This window comes from Lynx canadensis, chromosome B4 (assembly GCF_007474595.2).
Source record: "Lynx canadensis isolate LIC74 chromosome B4, mLynCan4.pri.v2, whole genome shotgun sequence".
Taxonomy (NCBI): Eukaryota; Metazoa; Chordata; class Mammalia; order Carnivora; family Felidae; genus Lynx; species Lynx canadensis.
This window is the reverse complement of record NC_044309.1, coordinates 77,471,317-77,492,515: the sequence shown is the minus strand read 5'-3', so window position 1 is coordinate 77,492,515 and position 21,199 is coordinate 77,471,317. Positions and strand designations below refer to the sequence as shown.

At 49.3% G+C, this 21,199-nt stretch overlaps 1 protein-coding gene across 4 annotated transcripts in view; it reads left to right on the top strand.

Moving 5' to 3' along the window:
- Positions 1-20,197, top strand: part of GALNT6 (polypeptide N-acetylgalactosaminyltransferase 6) — a 36,241-nt gene extending 16,044 nt beyond the window's left edge. For all 4 annotated transcript variants that reach the window (XM_030322623.1, XM_030322625.1, XM_030322626.1 and 1 more), the window contains 8 exons: positions 10,516-10,665; positions 11,730-11,964; positions 14,158-14,275; positions 15,678-15,878; positions 16,385-16,516; positions 17,335-17,436; positions 18,451-18,603; positions 19,883-20,197. In XM_030322623.1, the coding sequence (XP_030178483.1) occupies positions 10,516-10,665; positions 11,730-11,964; positions 14,158-14,275; positions 15,678-15,878; positions 16,385-16,516; positions 17,335-17,436; positions 18,451-18,603; positions 19,883-19,996 (1,205 nt within the window). In that variant the 3' untranslated portion in view covers positions 19,997-20,197. The remainder of the gene's footprint in view (positions 1-10,515; positions 10,666-11,729; positions 11,965-14,157; positions 14,276-15,677; positions 15,879-16,384; positions 16,517-17,334; positions 17,437-18,450; positions 18,604-19,882) is intronic.
- Positions 20,198-21,199: the final 1,002 nt, after the last annotated feature.

The following is a 21,199-nucleotide window of genomic DNA, read 5'->3' as shown; positions in this document are numbered from 1 at the left end:
GCTGTCCAAACTTGCACCCTTCAAAGCAGTTCCGCAGACAGCCACTGAATACGCTGCCCGGCACTGACCTAGGCAGAGGGGCTGCAGTGGCGAATGACATGGGACAGATCTTGCCGTGAGAAGGCCAACAACCCCCACAGGTCAGATGGCCTCTTATAACACCAGTCACGGCGGCATACAGCCCATAACACGGCCTTAACACGCATGAAAGAGCATGGACTTGAGGGTCTGACACCCAGGAAATCAGATCCTAGCCCTGACTCTTCCTAGCTCTGTGACCTTGGGCAAGATACTTACCCTCTCTGAACCTCCGTTTCCTCTTCTGAAAATGAAGACAGTTGACTCCCTCACATGTTGGGCGAGGAATCAGAGATGGGGAAGAAATGAGACGATCCGTGTGCCAAAGAGTGCTTAGTGTCGAGGAAGGGCTCCGTAAGCATTAGTTTTGGTTCACCCTTTGTATGGGAACGCTGCACTGTGGGAGCACCTAGCCAGATGTTATCTCTGCATGGCATGCCGAGGACCGTCCACAGCGGAGACCAGATTGAAGCTGGGCCCTTAGGCAGGAGTGTCTAGGGAGAGAAGAGGCACTGAAGGGTATTTCTAGAAGAGAGAATGGCATAGCAGAATGTTCTAGAGACATAGGTGTGTTTGTGAAAAATTGAGAGGTCTGCCTTGGCCGAAGCTTAGGTTTGTTGTAGGAAATGACACTATAAAAGATGCTGCATTGAAATTGGTGCCATGCTAAAAGTATTTAGGAAAAAAAGAGGACTCAATGAAGGTGTTTAAGCTGGAGAATGACCTTGTCTTAGAAGGGTGGCCATTCTGGGGGGAGGGAAAGTGTCAGGAAGGGAGGCAGAGGACCCCAACTCCGGGGAGGAAGTTCTTGGAGTCACCCGAGAGTGGGATGATGGGCCAGAAGAGGACAGGGACTGTGGCACTGGGCATCTTCTCCTCCTCCTTCTGCGGCACACAGCCATCTGTGGCTCTCCCAGCTTGGCCTCCAGGGCCCGCACTCCCTTCTCAAGGGCAGGAACTGATTCCACACTTCCCAGTGTGTGCCCGGGGGCCATTCCAGTAGAGCCGCTGTCCCCTTACCTTCCCCAGTCTCCTTCCTGCCTTCGAGTAGGACTGATGCCAAAAATTGGAATAGGGCCAGGGAAGGCAGCAGAAGGAACTGAGTGTGAGCCCCACTGAGTCAGGGTGTTCGCATTTCCCCGGGGAGAACAGACACCTGGCAGCAGCACTTAACAAAGCAAGGACCGAGCCCGTTTCAGGGATGCAACGGGAGGGTCTAGTGGACAAGGAGCTAGAGATCGGTCTTCCAGAAGGGAGGAACAAAGAGTTTAGCAGAGATGGAAGGGGCATCTCGATAGATTCCTGCAGGGAAACTCGGTAGCAATGGAATGGTTGGAGTGAGAGCAGGTGGACCAGCTGCCCTTCCTCTCGAACAGGAAACCCTTCTCCCCCCAACCCTGTGCTGCCCATCCCGCAGAAGCTGCTGAGCTTGACTCACATGCGGTGGCAGTTCCAAACTGTTTCACCTTGCCACCCAGAATGTTGGGCGTCCGTAAAGGACAACCCTTCCGACCAGGCAAGACAAGTAACATCAGGCCAGCCTGGCATCGGTGGTGTCTAAAGGGCACAGCAGGGGTGCCCGGGTGGCTCAGTCGGTTGAGCATCTGACCGTTGATTTCGGCTCAGGTCATGATCTCCTGGTTGTGAGATTGAGCCCTTTGCCAGGCTCTGCACTGGGTATGGAGCTCGGAGCCTGCTTAAGATTCTCTGTCCCTCTACTGCCTGTGCTCTCTCTGATGAATGAATGAATGAATGAATGAATGAATGAATGAACGAACGGCACAGCAGCCTATGCCTGGTAGGATGGACTTTGCAGTAACCCCCGTGGCTCCTCCAAAGGGCCTGCCCCTCGCCGGCCACCAGATGCATGCTCCCATTCTCTCTGGTTGTCTCAGAGTCTGGTCCAGTATCTCAGAATCACCTGCCTGAAAAACTAAGGCAGTCATTCTTATTTTTCTACGTCCTGGCCTCTTTGAGAATCTGTTAGAACTATGCCCCCTCCCTAGAATAGTATACAATTGCTACATCAGTGTGCACACACCCACATTTTTGCAGGGGATTCCAGGGAATTTGTGGGCCCTACGATAAACAACCCCACCCTGAGGGCTTTCGGACTCTTAGACATACTTTCAACGTTCAGATCAGCGGGGAAAAGGAAGAAACTCAGATCCGTGGTCAGAAATCTCCACAGTCCACCGCGGGATACAATTTCCCGGGTTTGACCGTTTGATCAGATTAACTGGCTCTCATTACACACGCACAAACAAGGGCTGTGTCTCTGCTGAAACACAATGTCCATGCTCTCCTGCCCTTCTACCCAGGCACCTGGCAGCAGATTTATGGCCATGACTATACAGGCATTTGATACTAGGGTGCGGGAGATGAGGCCTGGTGCCAGGCTGGGGAACTTTTTCTTTCCCACTTTGGAGTCTGAAGCCCAGACACATATTTCATTCCTGCATGGCCAGGTCAGCGGCCAGGTCCACTCCCGGTCTGGCACGCTCTACAAGCTTCTCGAAACTGGCCCTCGAGGCCCATGGGTCTACTGTGCCCCCAACCGGGCATCCCTATATTGAAAGTCCTGCCCTGCCCCTCGGGGAGGGGGAGGGGGAGAGAACCTCCACCTTCATCCTGTGGGAATTTGCTAGATGGATGGGAGGAAATCAGACACACTTAGGACCCAGAGAGTCAGGAAATGAACAGGACTCTCAGTGAGCAAGTTGAGAGAGGAGTTAGGAGGTGCTGTTGGGCAGCAGGGGGTGCTGTAGGAAGGGAAGCAGGTGAAGGGCAGCCCTGAAGTCAGGAAATACACTGCGAAGCCCAGGGAAGGAGACATTTGGGGAGCACTTTGGTTTAGCCCAAGAGTTCCCTCACTTCCACTTGCCGCTCAGAACTGAAGTAGCAGGTCGTCTCGTGGCCTCCTAAACTCCTAAGCAATGCAAGTCAGAAACTATTCAAAGCCTCTGATTTTAGTTGAATTACAACTTCAGGTGTGTATTTCAACAGGTAAAGTTGCTTTATCACCTTTATCTCCTACCTCTGTCCTTGTTTTATAATATAAGAAGACTTCTCCGTAGTAACTCTATGTCCTGGATTTTCTGGGAAGGTTTCCATTTCCATATTTTCTTCCGTTTCTGCCCCTAAAGAAATTCTGTTCCCACATGTTAATTTCATCTGCCAGTCTACTCCTTACACCTGGAAACGGAAAGCGGCCAACAGCAAATCTTGATTTAGGTTTGAAGGTACGGCCCTGTGTCCACATGTTCTATCTGGACCCGTGAATTGTAGGATATTCCCATGGGGTGTCACACTCGTTTACTTCTCCTTTTATCCTTCCAAATGGATTCATCAAGAAAAACCTCCCAGTTGCAGTTAGATTCAAGGCTGAATAAAACACAGATGGGCATGAACACAGAATAAAAACAAAACAGGAAAAATTAGTGAGGAAGTCCTCCCTACAAGAAAGGCTTTCTCGGGGCGCCTGGGTGGCGCAGTCGGTTAAGCGTCCGACTTCAGCCAGGTCACGATCTCGCGGTCCGTGAGTTCGAGCCCCGCGTCAGGCTCTGGGCTGATGGCTCAGAGCCTGGAGCCTGTTTCTGATTCTGTGTCTCCCTCTCTCTCTGCCCCTCCCCCGTTCATGCTCTGTCTCTCTCTGTCCCAAAAATAAATAAACATTGAAAAAAAAAATTAAAAAAAAAAAGAAAGGCTTTCTCTTGTTCTTTTCTAGATTTTTCAGAAGCCAAGGAAGAGGGGGACAGCCCACAAGAAAACAGTAAATAAAGGCAGCATTCACTGATTTGCTTATTAATAAGTATTTTTTTTAGTTATCTACCAGGCACCAGGCCATGGGGGTACAGCAGTGAACAGGTTGGCAAGGACTCTATCTTCTTGGAGCTCACTTTTTCTTTTTTTTTTAATTTTTTTAGCATTTTATTTTTGAGGGAGAGAACACAAGTGGGGGAGGGGCAGAGAGAGGGAGACAGGATCTGAAGCAAGCTCTGTGTTATGTGCACAGAGCCCAACGTGGGGCTTGAACTCAGAAACTGCAAGATCATGACCCCAGCTGAAACCAAGAGTCCACAGCTTAACCAACTTAGCCACCCAGGCACCCTTATTTTATTTTATTTTATTTTATTTTATTTTATTTTATTTTTTTGAGAGAGAGTGCGCGCGTGTGTGCGCATGAGTGAGGGAGGTGCAGAGAGAGAGGAAGACAGAGGATCTAAAGCGGGCTCTGTGCTGTCAGTGCAGAGCTTGATGTGGGGCTCGAACCCACGAACCGTGAGATCGACTTGAGCTGAAGTCAGACACTTAACCGACTGAGCCACTCTGGTGCCCCTAGAGCTTACTTTTTTAATGAGAAAGACAGAAAATAAATAATTTTGGGTAATAAGGGCTATGAAGAAATTAGAGGGGGGAAAAAAAAAGAAAAGATGCAGGATAATAAGCTCGTGAATAATTACAGAGCTCTTTTAGTCAAGGTAGCCAGGAAAGGCTACTCTGGTCCCGTGCAAAGGGAACAGCCAGTAGAAAGGCCTTCAGCCTAGGTGTGTTAATAGGGCAGAAATAGGACAAGCGTGGCTGAAGAGAAGTGAGCAAGGAGACAAAAAGAACACCGGTACGGAGTGAGCTCAAAGATGAGCAAAACTGAATCCCAAGACCTTTGTAAAGAGTGGTCAGTGTTTGGATGTTTCATGTGTGTATGTGTATGTGTGGTAAAATATGCATAACATAAAATTTATCATCTTAACCATTTTTAAGTGTGCCATTCAATGGCATTTAAAAAATATTTTTTAATGTTTATTTGCTTTTGACAGAGAGAAACAGAGTGCAAGTGGGGAAGGGGCAGAGAGAGAGGGAGACACAGAATCCGAAGCAGGTTCCAGGCTCTGAGCTGTCAGCACAGAGCTCGATGCGGGGCTTGAACTCACGAACCATGAGATCGTGACCTGGGCCCAAGTCGGACACTTAACTGAATGAGCCACCCAGGAGCCCCTCCATTCAGTGGCATTTAATACCTTCATATTATTGTGAAACCATCACCACCGTCCATCACCAGAACTCCCTCGTCTTCCCAAACTGAAACTCTGTACCCATGAGACAATGACTTCCTATTCCCTCCTCCCCCCAACCACTGTCAACCAGTATTCCACATTTGTTTCTTTATGAATTTGACTACTCTAAGTACCTCACGTAAGTGAAATTATTCACTATCTCTTCTTTTGTTTCTGGCTTATTCCACTTAGCATAATGTCTTCAGGATTCATCCGTGTTTAAGCATGTGTCAGTATTTCCTTCCTTATTAAGTTTTTAATTGTAGTATAGTTGACATAGAATATTTTGTTAGTTTCAGGTTTATAACATAGTGATTTGACAATTATACACATTATGAAATGCTCACCACGATAAGCATAGTTACGATCTATCACCACACAAATTTATTACAATATTATTGTCTATATTCCTTATGCTGTATTTCATCTCTGTGACTTGTTTTATAACTGAAAGTTTATACCTCTTAATCCTCTTGACCTATTCACCTGTTCCTCCACCCCTCTCCCCTTGGCAATCGCTAGTTTGTTCTGTGTCTATGAGTCTTTCTCTTTTTTGTTACTGTTGTTTTGTTTGTTTGTTTGTTTGTTTGTTTGTTTTAATTTTGAGATTCCCCATGAGTGAAATCAGACAGTGTTTCACTTAGCATTCTATTACTGACTTATTTCACTTAGCATGATACCCTCTAGGTCCGTCTGGGTTATCACGAATGGCAAGATTTCATGATTGTTTATGGCTGAGCAACATTCCATTGTGTATATATATCACATCTTTATCCATTCATCATTCAGTGGACATTTAGGTTTCTTCCATATATATGTTGGCTATTGTAAATAATGCCGCAAATAATGGTGCATTCGTGTTTTTGTTTCCCTCAAGTAAATACCCAGAAGTAGAATTAATGGATTATTTGGTACTTGTATTTTTAGTTCTTTGAAGAATCTCCAGACTGTTTTCCATAGTGGCTACACCAGTGCACATTCCCACCAACAGTGTTTAAGGGCTCCCTTTTCTCCACATCCTCACCAACACTTACTTCTTGTCTTCTTAATACTAGCCATTTTGACTGGTGTGAGGTGATGTCTCATTGTGGTTTTGATTTGCATTTCCCTGATGAGTAGCGATGTTAAGTGTCTTTTCATATGTCTGTTGGCCATCTGTCTTTGGAAAAAAATGTCTATTCAGGTCCTCTGCCCACTTTTTAATCAATCAGATTATTTGGGTTTTTGGTGTTGAGGTATAGGAGTTCTTTATATATTTTGGATATTAGCTCCTTATTGGATATATCATTTGCAAATATCTCCTCCCTTTCGGTGGGTTGCCTTTTCATTTTGTTGATGGTTTCCTTCTCTGTGCAAAAGCTTTGTAGTTTCATGTAGCCCCACTTGTTTATTTTTGCTTTTGTTCCCCTTGCCTGGGGAGACATATCCAGAAAAATATTGCTAAAGTTGGTGTCCAAAAGATTACTGTCTGTGTCCTTTTTTTTAGGAGTTTTATAGTTTCAGGTCTCACATTTGGGTCTTTAATCCATTTTGATTTTATTTTTGTGTACCGTGTAAGAAAGCGGTCCAGTTTCATTCTCTTGCATGTAGCTGTCCAGCTTTCCCAACACCATTTATTGAAGAGACTATTTTATTTGCACTGTGTATTTTTGCCTCCTTTGTCATAGACTTACCATATAAGCATGGGTTTATTTCTGGGCTCTGTGTTCAGTTTCATTGATCAATGTGTCTGTTTTTGTGCTTTGAACACGATCGCTTGCAGTATAGTTTGAAATCTAGAATTGTGGTACCTCTATCTTTGTTATTCTTTTCAATATTGGTTTGGCTATTTGAGATCTTTTCTGGTTCCATGCAGATTTTAGAATTATATGTCCTAGTTCTGTGAAAAAAACGCTTTTGGTATTTTAATGAAGATTGCATTGGGTAGTAGGGACATTTTAACAATATTAGTTCTTCCAACCCATAAGCATGGTAGATCTTTCCATTTATCTGTGTCATCTTTGATTTCTTTCAACAATGTCTGATGGTTTCCAGAATACACGTCTTTCATCTCTTTTGTTAAATTTATTCCTAGGTATTTTGTTCTTTTTGATGCAGTGTTAAATGGGGTTGTCTTCACGATTTTCCTTTCTGCTATTTCATTATTAGTGTATAGAAACAGAACAGATTTCTGTTTATTGATTTGGTGTGCCACAATTTTACTGAATTCCCTTATCAGTTCTGATAGATTTTTGGTGAAGTCTTTAGGGTTTTCTATATGCAATATCGTGTCTGCAAACAGTGACAGATTTATTTCTTCCTTACCAATCTAGATGTCTTGTATTTCTTTTTCTTGTCTAATTGCTGCAGCTAGGATTCCGAGTACTGTGTGCAATAAAAATGGTGAGAGTGCCCTTGTCTTATTCCTGATCTTAGGGGAAAAGCTTTTAGCTTTTCATCATTGAGTGTAATGTCAGCTGTCTGTTTGTCATGTATTGTCTTTATCGTGTTGGGGTATATTTCCTCTCTACTGACTTAATGTTGAGAATTTTTATCATGAGTAGACATTAAATGTTGTCAAGTGTTTTTTCTGAATCTATTGAGATGACTGTATGATTTTTAACCATCTTTTTGTTAATGTGGTGTATCTTGTTGATTGACTTGCATATATTGAACCATCCTTGCATCCCTGGGGTAAATCTCAATTGATTATGGCAGAATTTCCTTCCTTTTAAAGGCTGAATGTTTCATTGCTTGTATATACCACATTTGTTTATTGATTCATCCACCCTTTGCTAGATCTTGTGTAATTCTGTGTTTAATTTTTTGAGGAGCCCCCATACTGTTCAGATTTGTTTTTAAGTGCATTTTTTTTTCTTAAGTAAGCACTACACCCAACATGGGGCTCAAACTCACAACCCCAAGATCAGGAGTTGCACACTTCACCAACTGAGCCAGCCAGGCACCCCTTTAAGTGCAATTTTAAGCCACAGTAGTGTGATGATCTGATTTATAGTTTGAAGAGATAACTCTGCTGCTCACTGCGACTGTTATGTCAAGAATGACTGGAAAGAGTGGTGTAGAGTAGAGGCCAGGAGACCAGCTAAGACATCATTGCTGGGGTGACCGTGGGGGTGGAGAGAACGAACTGGCAGCACTGGCTGATGCACTGATTGTGGTGGGTGAGAAGAGGGAAGAGTCCAGCATGACTCTTAGGTTAAAGCAGCTGGAGAGATGCCGCTACCACAGGCTGACATGGGGAGACTAGAGAGGGGAGTTCTGGAGTTTCATTTTGGGCGTGTTAGGTTTGTGGTTCTGTTAGACACCCAAGTGAAGAAGGCAGGGCCGAGAGAAAAAGACCTAGGAGCCATCTGCAGAGAGATGGTATTTCAAACCATGGGACTGAGTCAGGCAGGTGTGTTAGAGGTCACAGGGGTCTCACAGACTCCAGCCATGAGGAACGGAGCTGGGTTGGGGTGGTGGGGTTTTCAACCTGAATTAGGAGGATAACATCTAGGGGACCTAAGAGAGTATGGATGGGCTCAGCTGCGTCTCCACCTTCAGCTCTGCTATACTCATCTCTGGGGCATGTGTCCAGTGGGTCCAAGGGTATGACAGGAAGGAGGGGAGTTGTCTCCCACCCCTAGAAGGGCCTGAGGGTGATGCTCAGACTCCCCAGGTCCAGCCTAACCACCTGAGACTGGAAGGAAGGCGTGGGAGAAGGGCTTTGTAGAGCTCAGCACCCCGTGGGGTTCACAGCTCAGCACTTTGCAGTCTCTTACCACAAAACCCACTTCCTGTGATGTTTTGTTCTTGGGTTATCTCCACCACCATGAACTTCCTCTGAGTGCAGTTAAGCCCTAAGGGGAAACATCAGCCATGCTGAGAAGGTGAGGCTCCTGGTTGGGGTTCCTCCCTCCTCCTTCCTGTTAGAGCCGACCCTTGGGGCTATGGTTAGATGATGAGTCTAGGAGCCCCTTGAGGGCAAGAGCCGGACCAGGCCCGACTCTGCCCTGGATAATGTCTGACACCTGGGCAGTGTGTTAGCATGTGTTTGCTGAGTGAGTGCTAGACTCAAGCTGCCGAATGAGGCTAATTTTGACTTATAAACATCAGGGACAGTACTCCATATTTCAGAACATTTTAATCTTTGTAGGAAAGATTAAGTAAGAAAGTCAACGTGCAAGCACCTAGTTCAATGACTGGCACATAGTAGGCGCTCAGGTATTTGGGCATAGCGTGTGTGTGTGTGAGAGAGAGAGAGAGATATCAATCACACACCCCCAAAATTGATTTGGGGCCCCACAATTTGTATAACACTGCATGTAAAGCAAGGCCTAAGCCCTGGGCTGATCCCACAGCCCAAAACAGAAAGGACACACTCATCTGTCACATCTGCCTTCAACCTCCTCTTCTGAAACTGTAGGCCACTGCAGTATAGCAGTTAATAAGACATAAGGAGGATCTGGAATAGGTTTCAGGATGGATTGTTTCAGAATAGAGCTATTTTTAAAGCCCTGAGGATTTCAGAACGGATAACAGGGTCGTGAAGTAAGCCCGCACTCAGAAGGAACTGGAGGTCTCAGCAGAGCCGTCCCTCCCTCCCTTCAGAGAGCCTTCCCCACCTCTCCCCAAATCCAGGATGACTGCAACGGCTGCAGGCTACCCCCAGCCCTGCACTTACCTCCGGCAGGTCACTGATTACCTGCCCTGTAATCGCCACTTCCCTGGGCAACAGGCTCACCTTTGTGCCCAGCACAGGGCCGGCCCTTGGTACCTGGTTTTTAAATTCGATTGAAAAGCGGCTCAGTGTCTTCATCTTCTTAAAGATTCCTCCATGCAGAGGAGGTAACAGAGAGGATTCGAGTACGATTCTGGCTGTTGATCCAGCAAGCCAGAAATCAACATTGGTGTGTGCTCTACCTGTCGGCTCGCTCAGAGGAGCCTGGGAGACGGGGAGTCCTAGATACCGAGACATGACTGCCACAACCTCCAGGTGTGGAAAGGAAGCCGGAATCACGGTTCCCAGAGAGGGTGACCCAGAGGATGCAGACCAAGGGGCAGCTGGGAGCCTCTGTCGGAAGTTTAAACTTGATTTGAGACCAAAGAAACACAGCTCGGAGGCCCCGGCTCGGAGGTTAGGGAAGGTTCCTAGGTCAACAGGCACAGGATCGGCACAGCACGGCCAGTCTCCTTGCACGGTGGGCTCGGGGTGGCAGGGTTTGCTTGGCCACACGCGGGACTTCCTCCTTCCACCCCCTCCCATCCTCGGCGCCCGTGGAATTGCTTAGGTCGGTAGGGGTTCAGGCCTGCTGGGGGCCCGAAAGCACCCGGCTTGGCGCTCACAGGGGGTTAGGTTTGCCACACGGCAGTGAGCTGGCACCGATGCCCCTGTCCCTTCCAGAGTACTTAAAGGAACAACTCGAGCAGTACGTAAAGAAGCTGCAGATCGTGAGGGTGGTGCGGCAGGAGGAACGGAAGGGCTTGATCACTGCCCGACTGCTCGGCGCCAGCGTGGCACAGGCAGAGGTGCTCACCTTCCTGGACGCCCACTGTAAGTATGGGGGGACCTGGTAGGGGGTGGGGGTGGGGGAGTGTCTGCTCCCCTCCCCCGCCCCCTGGTGGACCGAGGAGCCAGGGCCGGGGCATCCCCGAGGCCCCTGCCGTTCTGGGACTGGAGGTGGCTTGGGATTCACTTCGGCTTCTCGTGCCCTCTTCTCGTCCCAATCCCAAGGATGTTTAATCAGCAGGCACCCATGGCCTTAAAACAACGGTGACCCCACAATTGCTGGCATTGTGCTCTGGAGCCCCAGATTCCTCTCTCCCTCCCTTGCTTGCTCTGTACCTCATTCTGAGCTCAGCCCCTCAGGCCTCCCGTCACCCCTGGGAAGCGGTTTGTGTGGAGCTTTCCCGCAGGGCCACATGGGGACAAAAAGGTCCCCCCCGCCTCATTGCCCCAAACCCAAACACCTCCCCGCCATTGTCTGGAAAGAAATTGTTCCCTAGAAGTGGTGATATGTATTAGGGAAAGCTCTAGACTGGGAGTCAGGACACCTGGGCTTGCCTTCTGACTCTGTCACTAACCGCCTCAGTTTCCTCATCTGTAAAGTGGGAACGAGGATGTCGACCTTACTCACCAACAGATTTACTCCAAAGTCCAAATAAAGCAATCTATGCAGTTCCCTGAAGATCTCAAAGGGCCAGACAAGTGAAAGGGATTATTATTCCACAAGTGGAGCTGGAGCTTGGGGTGCGGTCCCTCTGGGACAGGAGACACCCCCTTCTGAAATCCACACAGTGGATAGTTAGAAACCCTGAAGTCACCCATCTGGGGCCTTCCCTGTGCTTTGGATCGTTTGAGTTGACCATGTTACTCCCCGCCAGCCCTCCATCCTTCTCTTCAGAGTTACCTCCGCCTTTTGGTTGGGGGCGGGGGCCGGAGAGGAGGGTCTCGGGAGACCTCTCTGCTTCCTATAGCTGTGGAGCTTGCCTACGTTTCTCTAACACTAGGGAGTGTGTGGAAGGTTCTCTCGTCCTCCCGAGTCTCCCTGCGGGCGTGGGGCCTGGGCTTGGCTGTGGGTGCGACCCTGACTGCTGTCTCCCGGTCCCGGCTTGCAGGCGAGTGCTTCCATGGCTGGCTGGAGCCCCTCCTGGCTCGCATTGCTGAGGACGAGACGGTGGTGGTGAGCCCAGACATCGTCACCATCGACCTGAACACTTTTGAGTTCTCCAAGCCCGTCCCGAGGGGCAGGGTCCACAGCCGTGGCAACTTTGACTGGAGTCTGACCTTTGGCTGGGAGGCTCTGCCCGCACATGAGAAGCAGAGGCGCAAAGATGAGACCTACCCCATCAAGTAAGGACCATGGCCTGTTGAGCCCCACACCGGCCCCAGGGGACCTGGACCGTCTTACGTCCACATTTATCAGGCACTCTAGGAAGCACTTGACATATTTTCCTTAATCCTCACCCCCTCTGAGGTGGGTACGGGCTGCTGTACAGTCTCCTAGTGATGAGCAATCAGCCTCAGATTAGGCAGCTAGCAGTTGGTGGAATAGGAAAGCCATCGTGGCCGGCCTGACCTGAAGCCCATGCTGCTAACTGCAACACGGCGCGCTGCCTCACGCCGTAGCTGCTTGCTCTTCCTCACCACTTAGTGTGTGCCAGGCGCTGACCGAAGGCTTTCTGTAGGTTCTCTGTTTATTCCTGCCCACACGTGGAAGGCTGTGACTGGCGCCTGCAGAGGTGCTGAGAGATGGTGGGTAGAGGTCACTGTTGAATAGCCCTTGTAGGTCACCACCTTTGAAAAGACTGAAAACGTATTAAAAGAAAATGGACAAGTGTTCTGCAGTTGGGTACAGTTGCCCTGAACTGTCTTGGTAAAGGGCCAGATAGCGTATAAGTTAGGACCTTCCAGCTGCATGCAGTCTGTTGCACGTTACTCTCTGTTGGTTTGGGGTTTTTTTGTTGTTGTTCATTTGCTTTCGTTTAACAGCCATTTAAAAAGGTAGAAATCTTTCTTTGCCCAGAGCCTTGTGAAGCCAGGCCAGCTCTGGCCCATAGACCATAGTTTGCCCACCCCTGAGCTATAGGGTGGATGCTTAAAAGTTTACCCTCTGTTTAATGCCCAGCTAGGTCTGCCCCTCATTCACCGCCTGCCCTTCCCTCTCCGGATTGCCGGTTGGTGTTGCTAGAGACCACAAGTTTATTTTATTTTAATAAATAAATTGAGGGAGACCCTCAAGAAGAAGTAGGTTAGCTCCGAAGTGCTCACCTGAGTCCCAGGGCTTTTTCAGGCTTTCCAGGCCTTACTTGGGATGGCTTAGGATGCCTGGGAGAGGTCAGAAGCAGTGACAGAAGGCCTGCCTGAGCATGACTCCTGATTGAAAGTCCTTCCAGAAAGTGGCTCTGGGAGCCAACTCCTACTTCAGGGTGGCGAGAGCATCCATAGGGTAACACTAAGGTCAGGCTCCTTGACCAATCAGTCCAGTGAGCACTGACTGAGCCCCTGCTGCATAGAAACCACCTTGATAGGTTCTAGGTGGATAGAGAAGGTTTTAGGATCTTTATGCTTGATTGTAGCACATGGAGCCACCCACTGAGGGCAGCAAAGCCCTATCCAAGCCAGGCTGGCCAGGGTGCAGATGCCAACAGCTAGTGATTATATATAGACCCCTGCCCTTGTCTTCCTCAGGCTCCGACCCTGCCTTCAACTCTTGGCCCCGCCTGTCTTATGAGCAACGTGGTATCTGAATTCTAGAAATGGGACGTTTCTAGCAATTTCCCCTACAGTGGATCTGTACCTCCCTGCCTTTGTCTGAAAGCCAGAAGCTCCTTGGAACCTCCAAATGCTCCCGTTAGTCCAAACTGAGCTTAATTTCACCTCACTTCCTACTCTGTCTCCAGGAGCACCTGTTACCGGTTTCCTTTGTTCAAAGCAGCTGGCAGCTTTCCTGAAAGCTAAAATTTCTGGTGCGGAAGGACTAGGCCCTACTAACACGCCTTTCTAATCCCTAGAAAGGACTGGGGATTCTGAAACAGAAGGGGGTCCATCCAGGTCATATTCGTTCGTTCATGGTTTGAATCCTATTTCCAAAGACCATTTCACCCAGCTTCTGATAACGGAGTTACTACTGTGCTCTAGGAACTTTGCTGCCCCAAAGCAGACAATGGTGCTTCTGCCGTCTGCTTCTAGACTGAGCTCTCAGACAGTGAGAGCTTTCTAGGCTGCGTGACTAACGTGCACATGAGCCCTGGTGGCCGGTGCTTAATAGATCCTACCTTGAACGAACGCATCAGTGCCTTTCAGAAGGAGTGATGATAATCACATCTCTCCTTGACCTGGTCCCAGAAGGTGGAGAGAACACAACAGAGCTCTGTAAATATTTGCTGAAGGAATGAGTCCATGGAAGAGGGACTACATATCCCAGGAAGGAAGAAAGGAGGCGGGGAGTGGCCGGGCTTTAGCTAACACCGGGTCCTCAGCTTTCCGCACCAGGCTTCTACGCGTCGTCCCCGCCAAAAGATGCTTCTCCCTCTGTCTCCCCAGATCCCCGACGTTTGCTGGCGGCCTCTTCTCCATCTCCAAGTCCTACTTTGAGCACATCGGTACCTATGATAATCAGATGGAGATCTGGGGAGGGGAGAACGTGGAAATGTCCTTCCGGGTGAGAGTGAAGAGGGCTTCATGGGGGAGCCACGGTGTCCTGGGGGGACAGCCTGAGGCCCTGTCTCTCAGGCAGCGGCAGCCTCGGGGATATCACATCTGGAGGTGGACTTAGAAGGGTGGCTGTTTCCTGTCCTGGTGTCCGTCCCCTTTCCTCGGTTCCCCCACCCCCGTCCGTGGCAATCAGATTGGACAATGTGGACCAAATTACTGGGCAGACCTCCTCAGAGAGAAGGGATACTAGTGGTAAAGGACCTGGACACCTGGGGACTGGAGACATCTTTTGTGAGGTCTGTGGGAAAGGTGTGCGCATGAAGGTGTAACAGGGCAGTCAGCAGTCGCTGTCCTTTCTCAGGAAAAGTCGGGTTTCCCTTTCCAGGTTAGAGGGCACAGGCCCTGGTAGCCTTGGAAGTTTCCTACCCTCTGCTCAGCAAGCTCTGTGTTACTGAAGGTGATGGCCCAAACTCTCGTGGACCCCAGAACTCTGAGGGATTCCAGGAATAAGGCAACTCAGGACTAGGTTAGGAAGAAAGAATTTCCTCTCCGTGAAATCCACACAGATCCCCGCACCGGGGGAGAGGTAATTAGCAAGTAGATGAGCTCGTTCATGAAGTCACCTCTCGCCGTGCCTGCACAGATTAATCACATCATTGATGCCTGTGTGACTGTGACTGTGGGCATGGAGCTCTGCCGCTGCTATACTAAAACGAATAACAACATGCTTACTAATCTAAAACCTAAGAAAGAGAGGACACGGGTGGGAGGGATGTCTTAAACCAGCCCACTGGCATAGAGAAGGGTCACCAGATCAGTCACCAGAATCAGAAGATTCTGATTGCAGGTTCATCCATGAGCCTCAGATCTCTGTTCAGTCTCTTTCCTAGGCAGCTAATGTGCTAGAAGTCCAGGCGACTACCACAGCGCACCCGGGAGTTGACTACCCTTGCTATGATTGATGCGCCAGGGCTCTGATGGGGTCACAAGCCTCTTGGTTTGAGGGAGCTTGAGTTTTCAGTAACGCCTGGGTGAGCGGATAAACTCAGCATTCCCAGATCAACACGCCAAGCGCCTAGAGCTTAGAGGAGGTATTCAGACACAAAGTCAGGCGTCTGTCTTTTTTCTAAAGTGGGCCCTGACAACCCTCAGGACCCCACAAATCTCCATTTGCTTAAATCGGAGTTGAACTAACACTAGAGCTAGGAATTGCATAGTCACGGCCTAGGAAGAATCCTGGTCAATGTCCTTTCCCCCCCCCCCCCCCCACCTTGGGAGAGAGAGCAACATTGCCCTGAGTTCTTAGACCTGGGACCCTAGTACCCTGGGAATAGAACAGAGCTACTTGGGGGAGGGGACAGTGACCCACTACTCCCCTGAAGGCCCTACCTGGTGTCCTCTTGTGGCAGGTGTGGCAGTGTGGGGGCCAAATGGAGATCATCCCCTGCTCTGTGGTAGGCCACGTGTTCCGCACCAAGAGCCCTCACACCTTCCCGAAGGGCATCAGTGTCATTGCTCGCAACCAAGTGCGCCTGGCTGAGGTCTGGATGGATAGCTACAAGGAGATCTTCTATCGGAGAAATCTGCAGGCAGCAAAGATGGCCCAAGAGGTGAGAGGAAATGGTGCTCGGGACGTGTTTGGGTGAAGAGAAGTGCAGAATCCCAGACCATAGTCAAGGGCTGAATGGTGGAGGCCCACCCATCGCTACCATCTGGTGCCTCCCTTTACCCCTCAGACCCTGTGAGCTAGAGCCCAGAGAGGCCAGATTTTGAAGGCTAGTGAATGGGAGGAGCTTTTGTTGGTCCTGCCTAGAGAGTCTTGGCATTTTAAGAAGGGCTTTGCTCTGAGAGGCTCGGAATTGAGGTCTGGGAGAAAACTGATAGGAAAGTCAGGAGATGCAGGAGGAAGGGAGCTATGGGTGGGCATCCCAAAGCCAAGACAGGGAGCTTGGGTTTAGATGTGGGGCAAAGCCAGTAGCCCCAACAGGATCTGAGCAGGGATGAGCAGGAGACCCATTCTGGGAGAAAGTGGCCCCAGAAACTCTTGCCTACTTCAACCATACAAGAAGGTCAAGGCTGGTGGTACTCACCCTTTGGGGGCTGGCTCGGTTGACAGAAATCCTTTGGTGACATTTCGGAACGACTGCAGCTGAAGGAACGACTACATTGTCGCAACTTTTCCTGGTTCCTGCACAACATCTACCCAGAGATGTTTGTTCCCGACCTGAAGCCCACCTTCTACGGAGCTGTAAGTCTTAAAAACCAGCTTGCCCACCCATCATCACAGAAGCCCCGGGAGTGGTCCAAGACCACTTACCCCACAGACGGATGGCAAACAAGAATTGATTTTTACTTTCTACACTCCTTTATCCAAAGGAGTACTGGAAGGCCACTTTGGGGCTTCTAGAGATAGCTCAAACCTTGCAAGGGGGAAACAGCCCATAAGCAGTGGTTCTCAAACATTCACCTGCATCAGAATCACCTGGAAGGCATGTTACAACACAGATTGCTGGGACATCTGTGTGGCTTAGTCAGTTGAGCATCCAACTCTTGATTTTGGCTCATGCTGTGATCCCAGGGTTGTGGGATCGAGCCCCACATTGGGCTCCACGCTGAGCACGAAGCCTGTTTGGGATTCTCTCCCTCAGTCTCTCTCTCTCCCTCTGTCCCCGCCCCCCCCCCCCAAACACACACACACAGAATGCTGATTCAGTAGGACTGGAACGGGGCCTGAGAGTTCCCGTTTCTAACAAGTCCTCAGGTGGCACTGACAGTCTGGGGATCCCACTTTGAGAACCATTGCTCATAAGGAAATTCACACATGCTGAGGGGCTTCTCCCAGAGACCTGGCAGCCCGGGAGCTTGCCCAGCCTGCCTGTGCCCAGCCTTTAGGTGAAGCCCCTCACTTCGCTATGAACTCCTGGCATCTGGGTTGATGAGCAGAGGAGGAAAATCACAGAGGGGAAATCCAGCCCTGCAAATTTATTCCAGCTGAGCCCCACACCGCACACCAGAAAATTCCTAACCGTGTTATCCTCGTTCCCCTCTGTCCTCACCATTCTGCAGATCAGGAACCTTGGCGTCGATCAGTGCCTGGATGTGGGTGAGAACAACCATGGGGGGAAACCCCTCATCATGTACACCTGCCACGGCCTTGGTGGCAACCAGGTACGCAGCCGCACCTTACCGGGCAGGCCCCAGAGAAGCCTGCTTCTTGAACAACTCCTCTTTTCACAGACCCCTTTCTCCGCTCAGAATCATCCTTTCCTGAGGACTGGGGTCGGGGAGATCCAGGGAAAGGAGGAGATACCACCCCTGCCCTCAGAAAGCTCCCAGTCCGAGGGGGAACATATGATGCAGGCAGACAAGGTCTGAAGGATGAAGCAGGGACATCTGGGGAGCACTGGGCATCAGTGGTAGGTGCTAGAGAGGGAGTGGGAGGGGACGATTGTCAATCAGGAAGGCCTTCTGGAGGGTGCCAGCTACTGAGCAAAGTTTGAGAGGAACCATGGAAACTTTCTGAGCACTTGCTCTCCCCCGCACTCTGCTTCAAAGCCTCCCCTGCCCAGAAGCTAGCGCTCTGATTCTGTCACCCAGCAGTGACCCCAAAACAACCATCTACCGACATGTCACAGTAACCTGGCATCCTGGGAATGTACCCCGTGCTTTCCAGTGCCCAGAGCTTCCCTGAGCAATAGTTAGTCCTCAGTCCTCCCCCACCCCCAGTCCCTCAGTGTTTGGTAAGTAAGAGGCACCTGACACGGAGCCAAAGCAAGGCAAGGGACACTGAACAGGCTGCCAACATACGCAATCCAAACAAAATCATTATAAGCCATTTCCTGTACCGCTGGCCTGCGTTATGATTTGAGGTGGTACGTTGGCGAGCATTTTTTTTTTTTTTAATTTTAAACCAAGGAACTAGCATATCAAGCCCACGATCTCACAGATCGCATGTAAAATGGAGTTCAGTTTTTAATGATTTTAAAGAAAAAATCTTAAGCAATGATTATTCCGGTAAAGCCTCGATAGGGTAAAGAGACCCGAAGGTGGCGCGGGGATCGCGGCAGTCTTGGCACTCAGTCACTCTCTTCCCTCAGAGGCCATCTCTGGCTGGAATCTTAGGGCGGTTGGCCCCGGAAGGTAGTGGGCAAACTCTCCGCCTCCCCTTGTCTTGACTCCTAGTACTTTGAGTACACAACCCAGAGGGACCTACGCCATAACATCGCGAAGCAGCTGTGTCTACACGCCAGTGCCGGCACTCTGGGCCTGCGGAGCTGTCACTTCACTGGCCAAAACAGCCAAGTCCCCAAGGATGAGGAGTGGGAATTGACCCAGGTGAGTCAGCAGCCCCGGGAGGCTCGGAATCTAGAACCTGAGGCCGCGACTGCCCCCCCACCCCCTCCTCGTTTTCTGCACCTTGTGCCTGAGATGCCGTGTGGTGGATCAAAACGACGGAGGGAGGGGCACCTGGGTGGCTCAGTCGGTTGAGCGTCCAACTTCGGCTCAGGTCACGATCTTGCGGTCCATGAGTTCGAGCCCTGCATCGGGCTCTGGGCTGATGGCTCAGAGCCTGGAGCCTGCTTCCGATTCTGGTCTCCCTCTCTCTCTGCCCCTCCCCAGTTCAGGCTCTGTCTCTCTCTGTCTCAAAAATAAATAAAACGTTAAAAAAAAATTTTTTTTTTTAAAAAAAAAAAAAACGACGGAGGGAGTGTGGAGAAAGTGGGCTCGGTCACAGGCAGGGTCCTCAGGGCCCAGGTAGCGTCCGGTGAAGTCTTAGTTCCGGCTGATAGAGAGCTGGGGTTAGGAGTTGTGGTCCATGGCCATCTCTGTCGTGGCTCCAGTATTTTTAGGCCGAACCCAACTAGATGAAGGTGAAGTCACTTATGGTTCCCGCCTGGCCTCCGTGTGCCGGTACATACACTGGGTGTGGGTAATCTTGCCAAGTGGGTGGCCTCTTCCCAAGTGGGTGGTGCCCCCACGTGTCTAGATGAGCCAGCTGGAGCTCAGCAAGTGTGTGACTGGCCCGAGCCCCGTCACTAGTAAATGGCTGGCCTGGGATTCAGACCAAGACCCTTCTGGCTAAAAAGCACAGGTTCTTTCTAGTACACCACACTGCCTCAGGGTACCGAATGTCGTCTCTACAACACTGGTCCCAGACTAGCACCGCCAGTGAGCCTCCATACCCCACCCTACCCCAATCTTCAGGCCTTGGCTTAGGGGAAAAGGAACCTAATTTTGGGCCTGCATGGAAGGGAAGAGTCAAAATATGATCAAAGGCAGAAAGTGGGGGTATGCAGCAGCGGCTCAGGGCTCTGAGCCTGGCCGTCCAGAGGAGGGGTTCTCGAAAGCATGAGCCCCACGGTCCTGCCTTCCTCTAGTCCAGCCGCTCAGGCTGAAGCCAGCAGTGGGGAATTGACACTGGCTACAGGTGGAAACTCAGGAATGCATCCCGTCAGGGTATCTGGCATCCAAAGAAAGAAATTTGGAAATGTCCTCTTTGGGCCTTGCTGCATTTCCCTTGCTTTTTATTTATTGCCCCCTGTCTAATTCCCCGCCTAGTAGCACCGTTAGAGATCTGAGGCCCAGGCTGACCCTTTGCTGTGTCATCTTTTAGGACCAGTTAATCAGGAACTCAGGATCTGGTACCTGCTTGACATCTGAGAACAAAAAGCCAGCCATGGCCTCCTGCAATCCCAGTGACCCCCACCAGCACTGGCTCTTCGTCTAAGCTCCTCATCACCCCCACAGGAGTTCCCACAAGCCTCTCAGGAAACAGGACTTTGGGGAACCTGATGTTTGAGAACCTGATTATCAGCTGCTCAGTAGGCCTTAAAGATGGGTTTCTTTTTTTTTTTTTTTTTAAGTAAAATAAGGTATTTTATTATTGTTTTAATGTGCATTTCTTGGTGATTAAACACTTTTTCCACAAGTTTTGTATAATTTTTTAAAATTTTAATTTAAATCCAAGTTAATGGGTGCCTGGTTGGCTTAGCCACATCCAACTGCAGCTCGGGTCATGATCTCACAGTTCGTGAGTTCGATCCCTGCATCGGTCTCTGTGTTGACAGCTCAGAGCTTGGAGCCTGCTTCAGATTCTGTCTCCTTCTCTCTCTGCCCCTCTCTGCTTGTGCTCTGTGTGTCTCTCTCTCTCAAAAATAAGTAAACATTAAAATAAAATAAAATAAAATAAAATAAAATAAAATAAAATAAAATAAAATAAATATAAGATAAAATAAATATAAGATAAAATAAATCCAGTTAGTTAACATATAGTGTAATAACGGTTTCAGGAGAATTTAATGATTCATCACTTAAACTATAATACCTAGTACTCACCCCAACAAATGCCGTCCTTTTCTCTTTTTTAATGTTTATTTTTGAGAAACAGAGAGGAGAGAGACAGAGTGCGAGCAGGGGAGGGGCAAAGAGGGGGAGACACAAAATCCAAAGCAGGCTCTAGGCTCTGAGCTGTCAGCACAGAGCCCGATGCAGGGCTCGAACTCACCGGCTGTGAGATCACGACCTGAGCCAAAGTTGGATGCCCAACCAACTGAGCCAGGTGCACCCCAACAAGTGCCTTCCTTAATGCCCATCACCCATTTAGCCCATCCCCCCCCCATCCACCTCCCCTCCAGCAACCCTCAGGTTCTATGTATTTAAGAGTCTCTTATGGTTTGTCTCCCTCTCTGTTTTTATCTAATTTTCCTTCCCTTCCCCTATTTTCATCTGTTTTGTTTCTTAAATTCCACATATGAGTGAAATCACATGATATTTATCTTTCTCTGACTTACTATTTTACTTAATATGTTTCTAGTTTCATCCACATTGTTGCAAATGGCAAGATTTTATTCTTTTTGATCGCCGAGTAATATTCCATTGTGTGTGTGTGTGTGTGTGTGTGTGTGTGTGTGTGTGTATACACACACACACA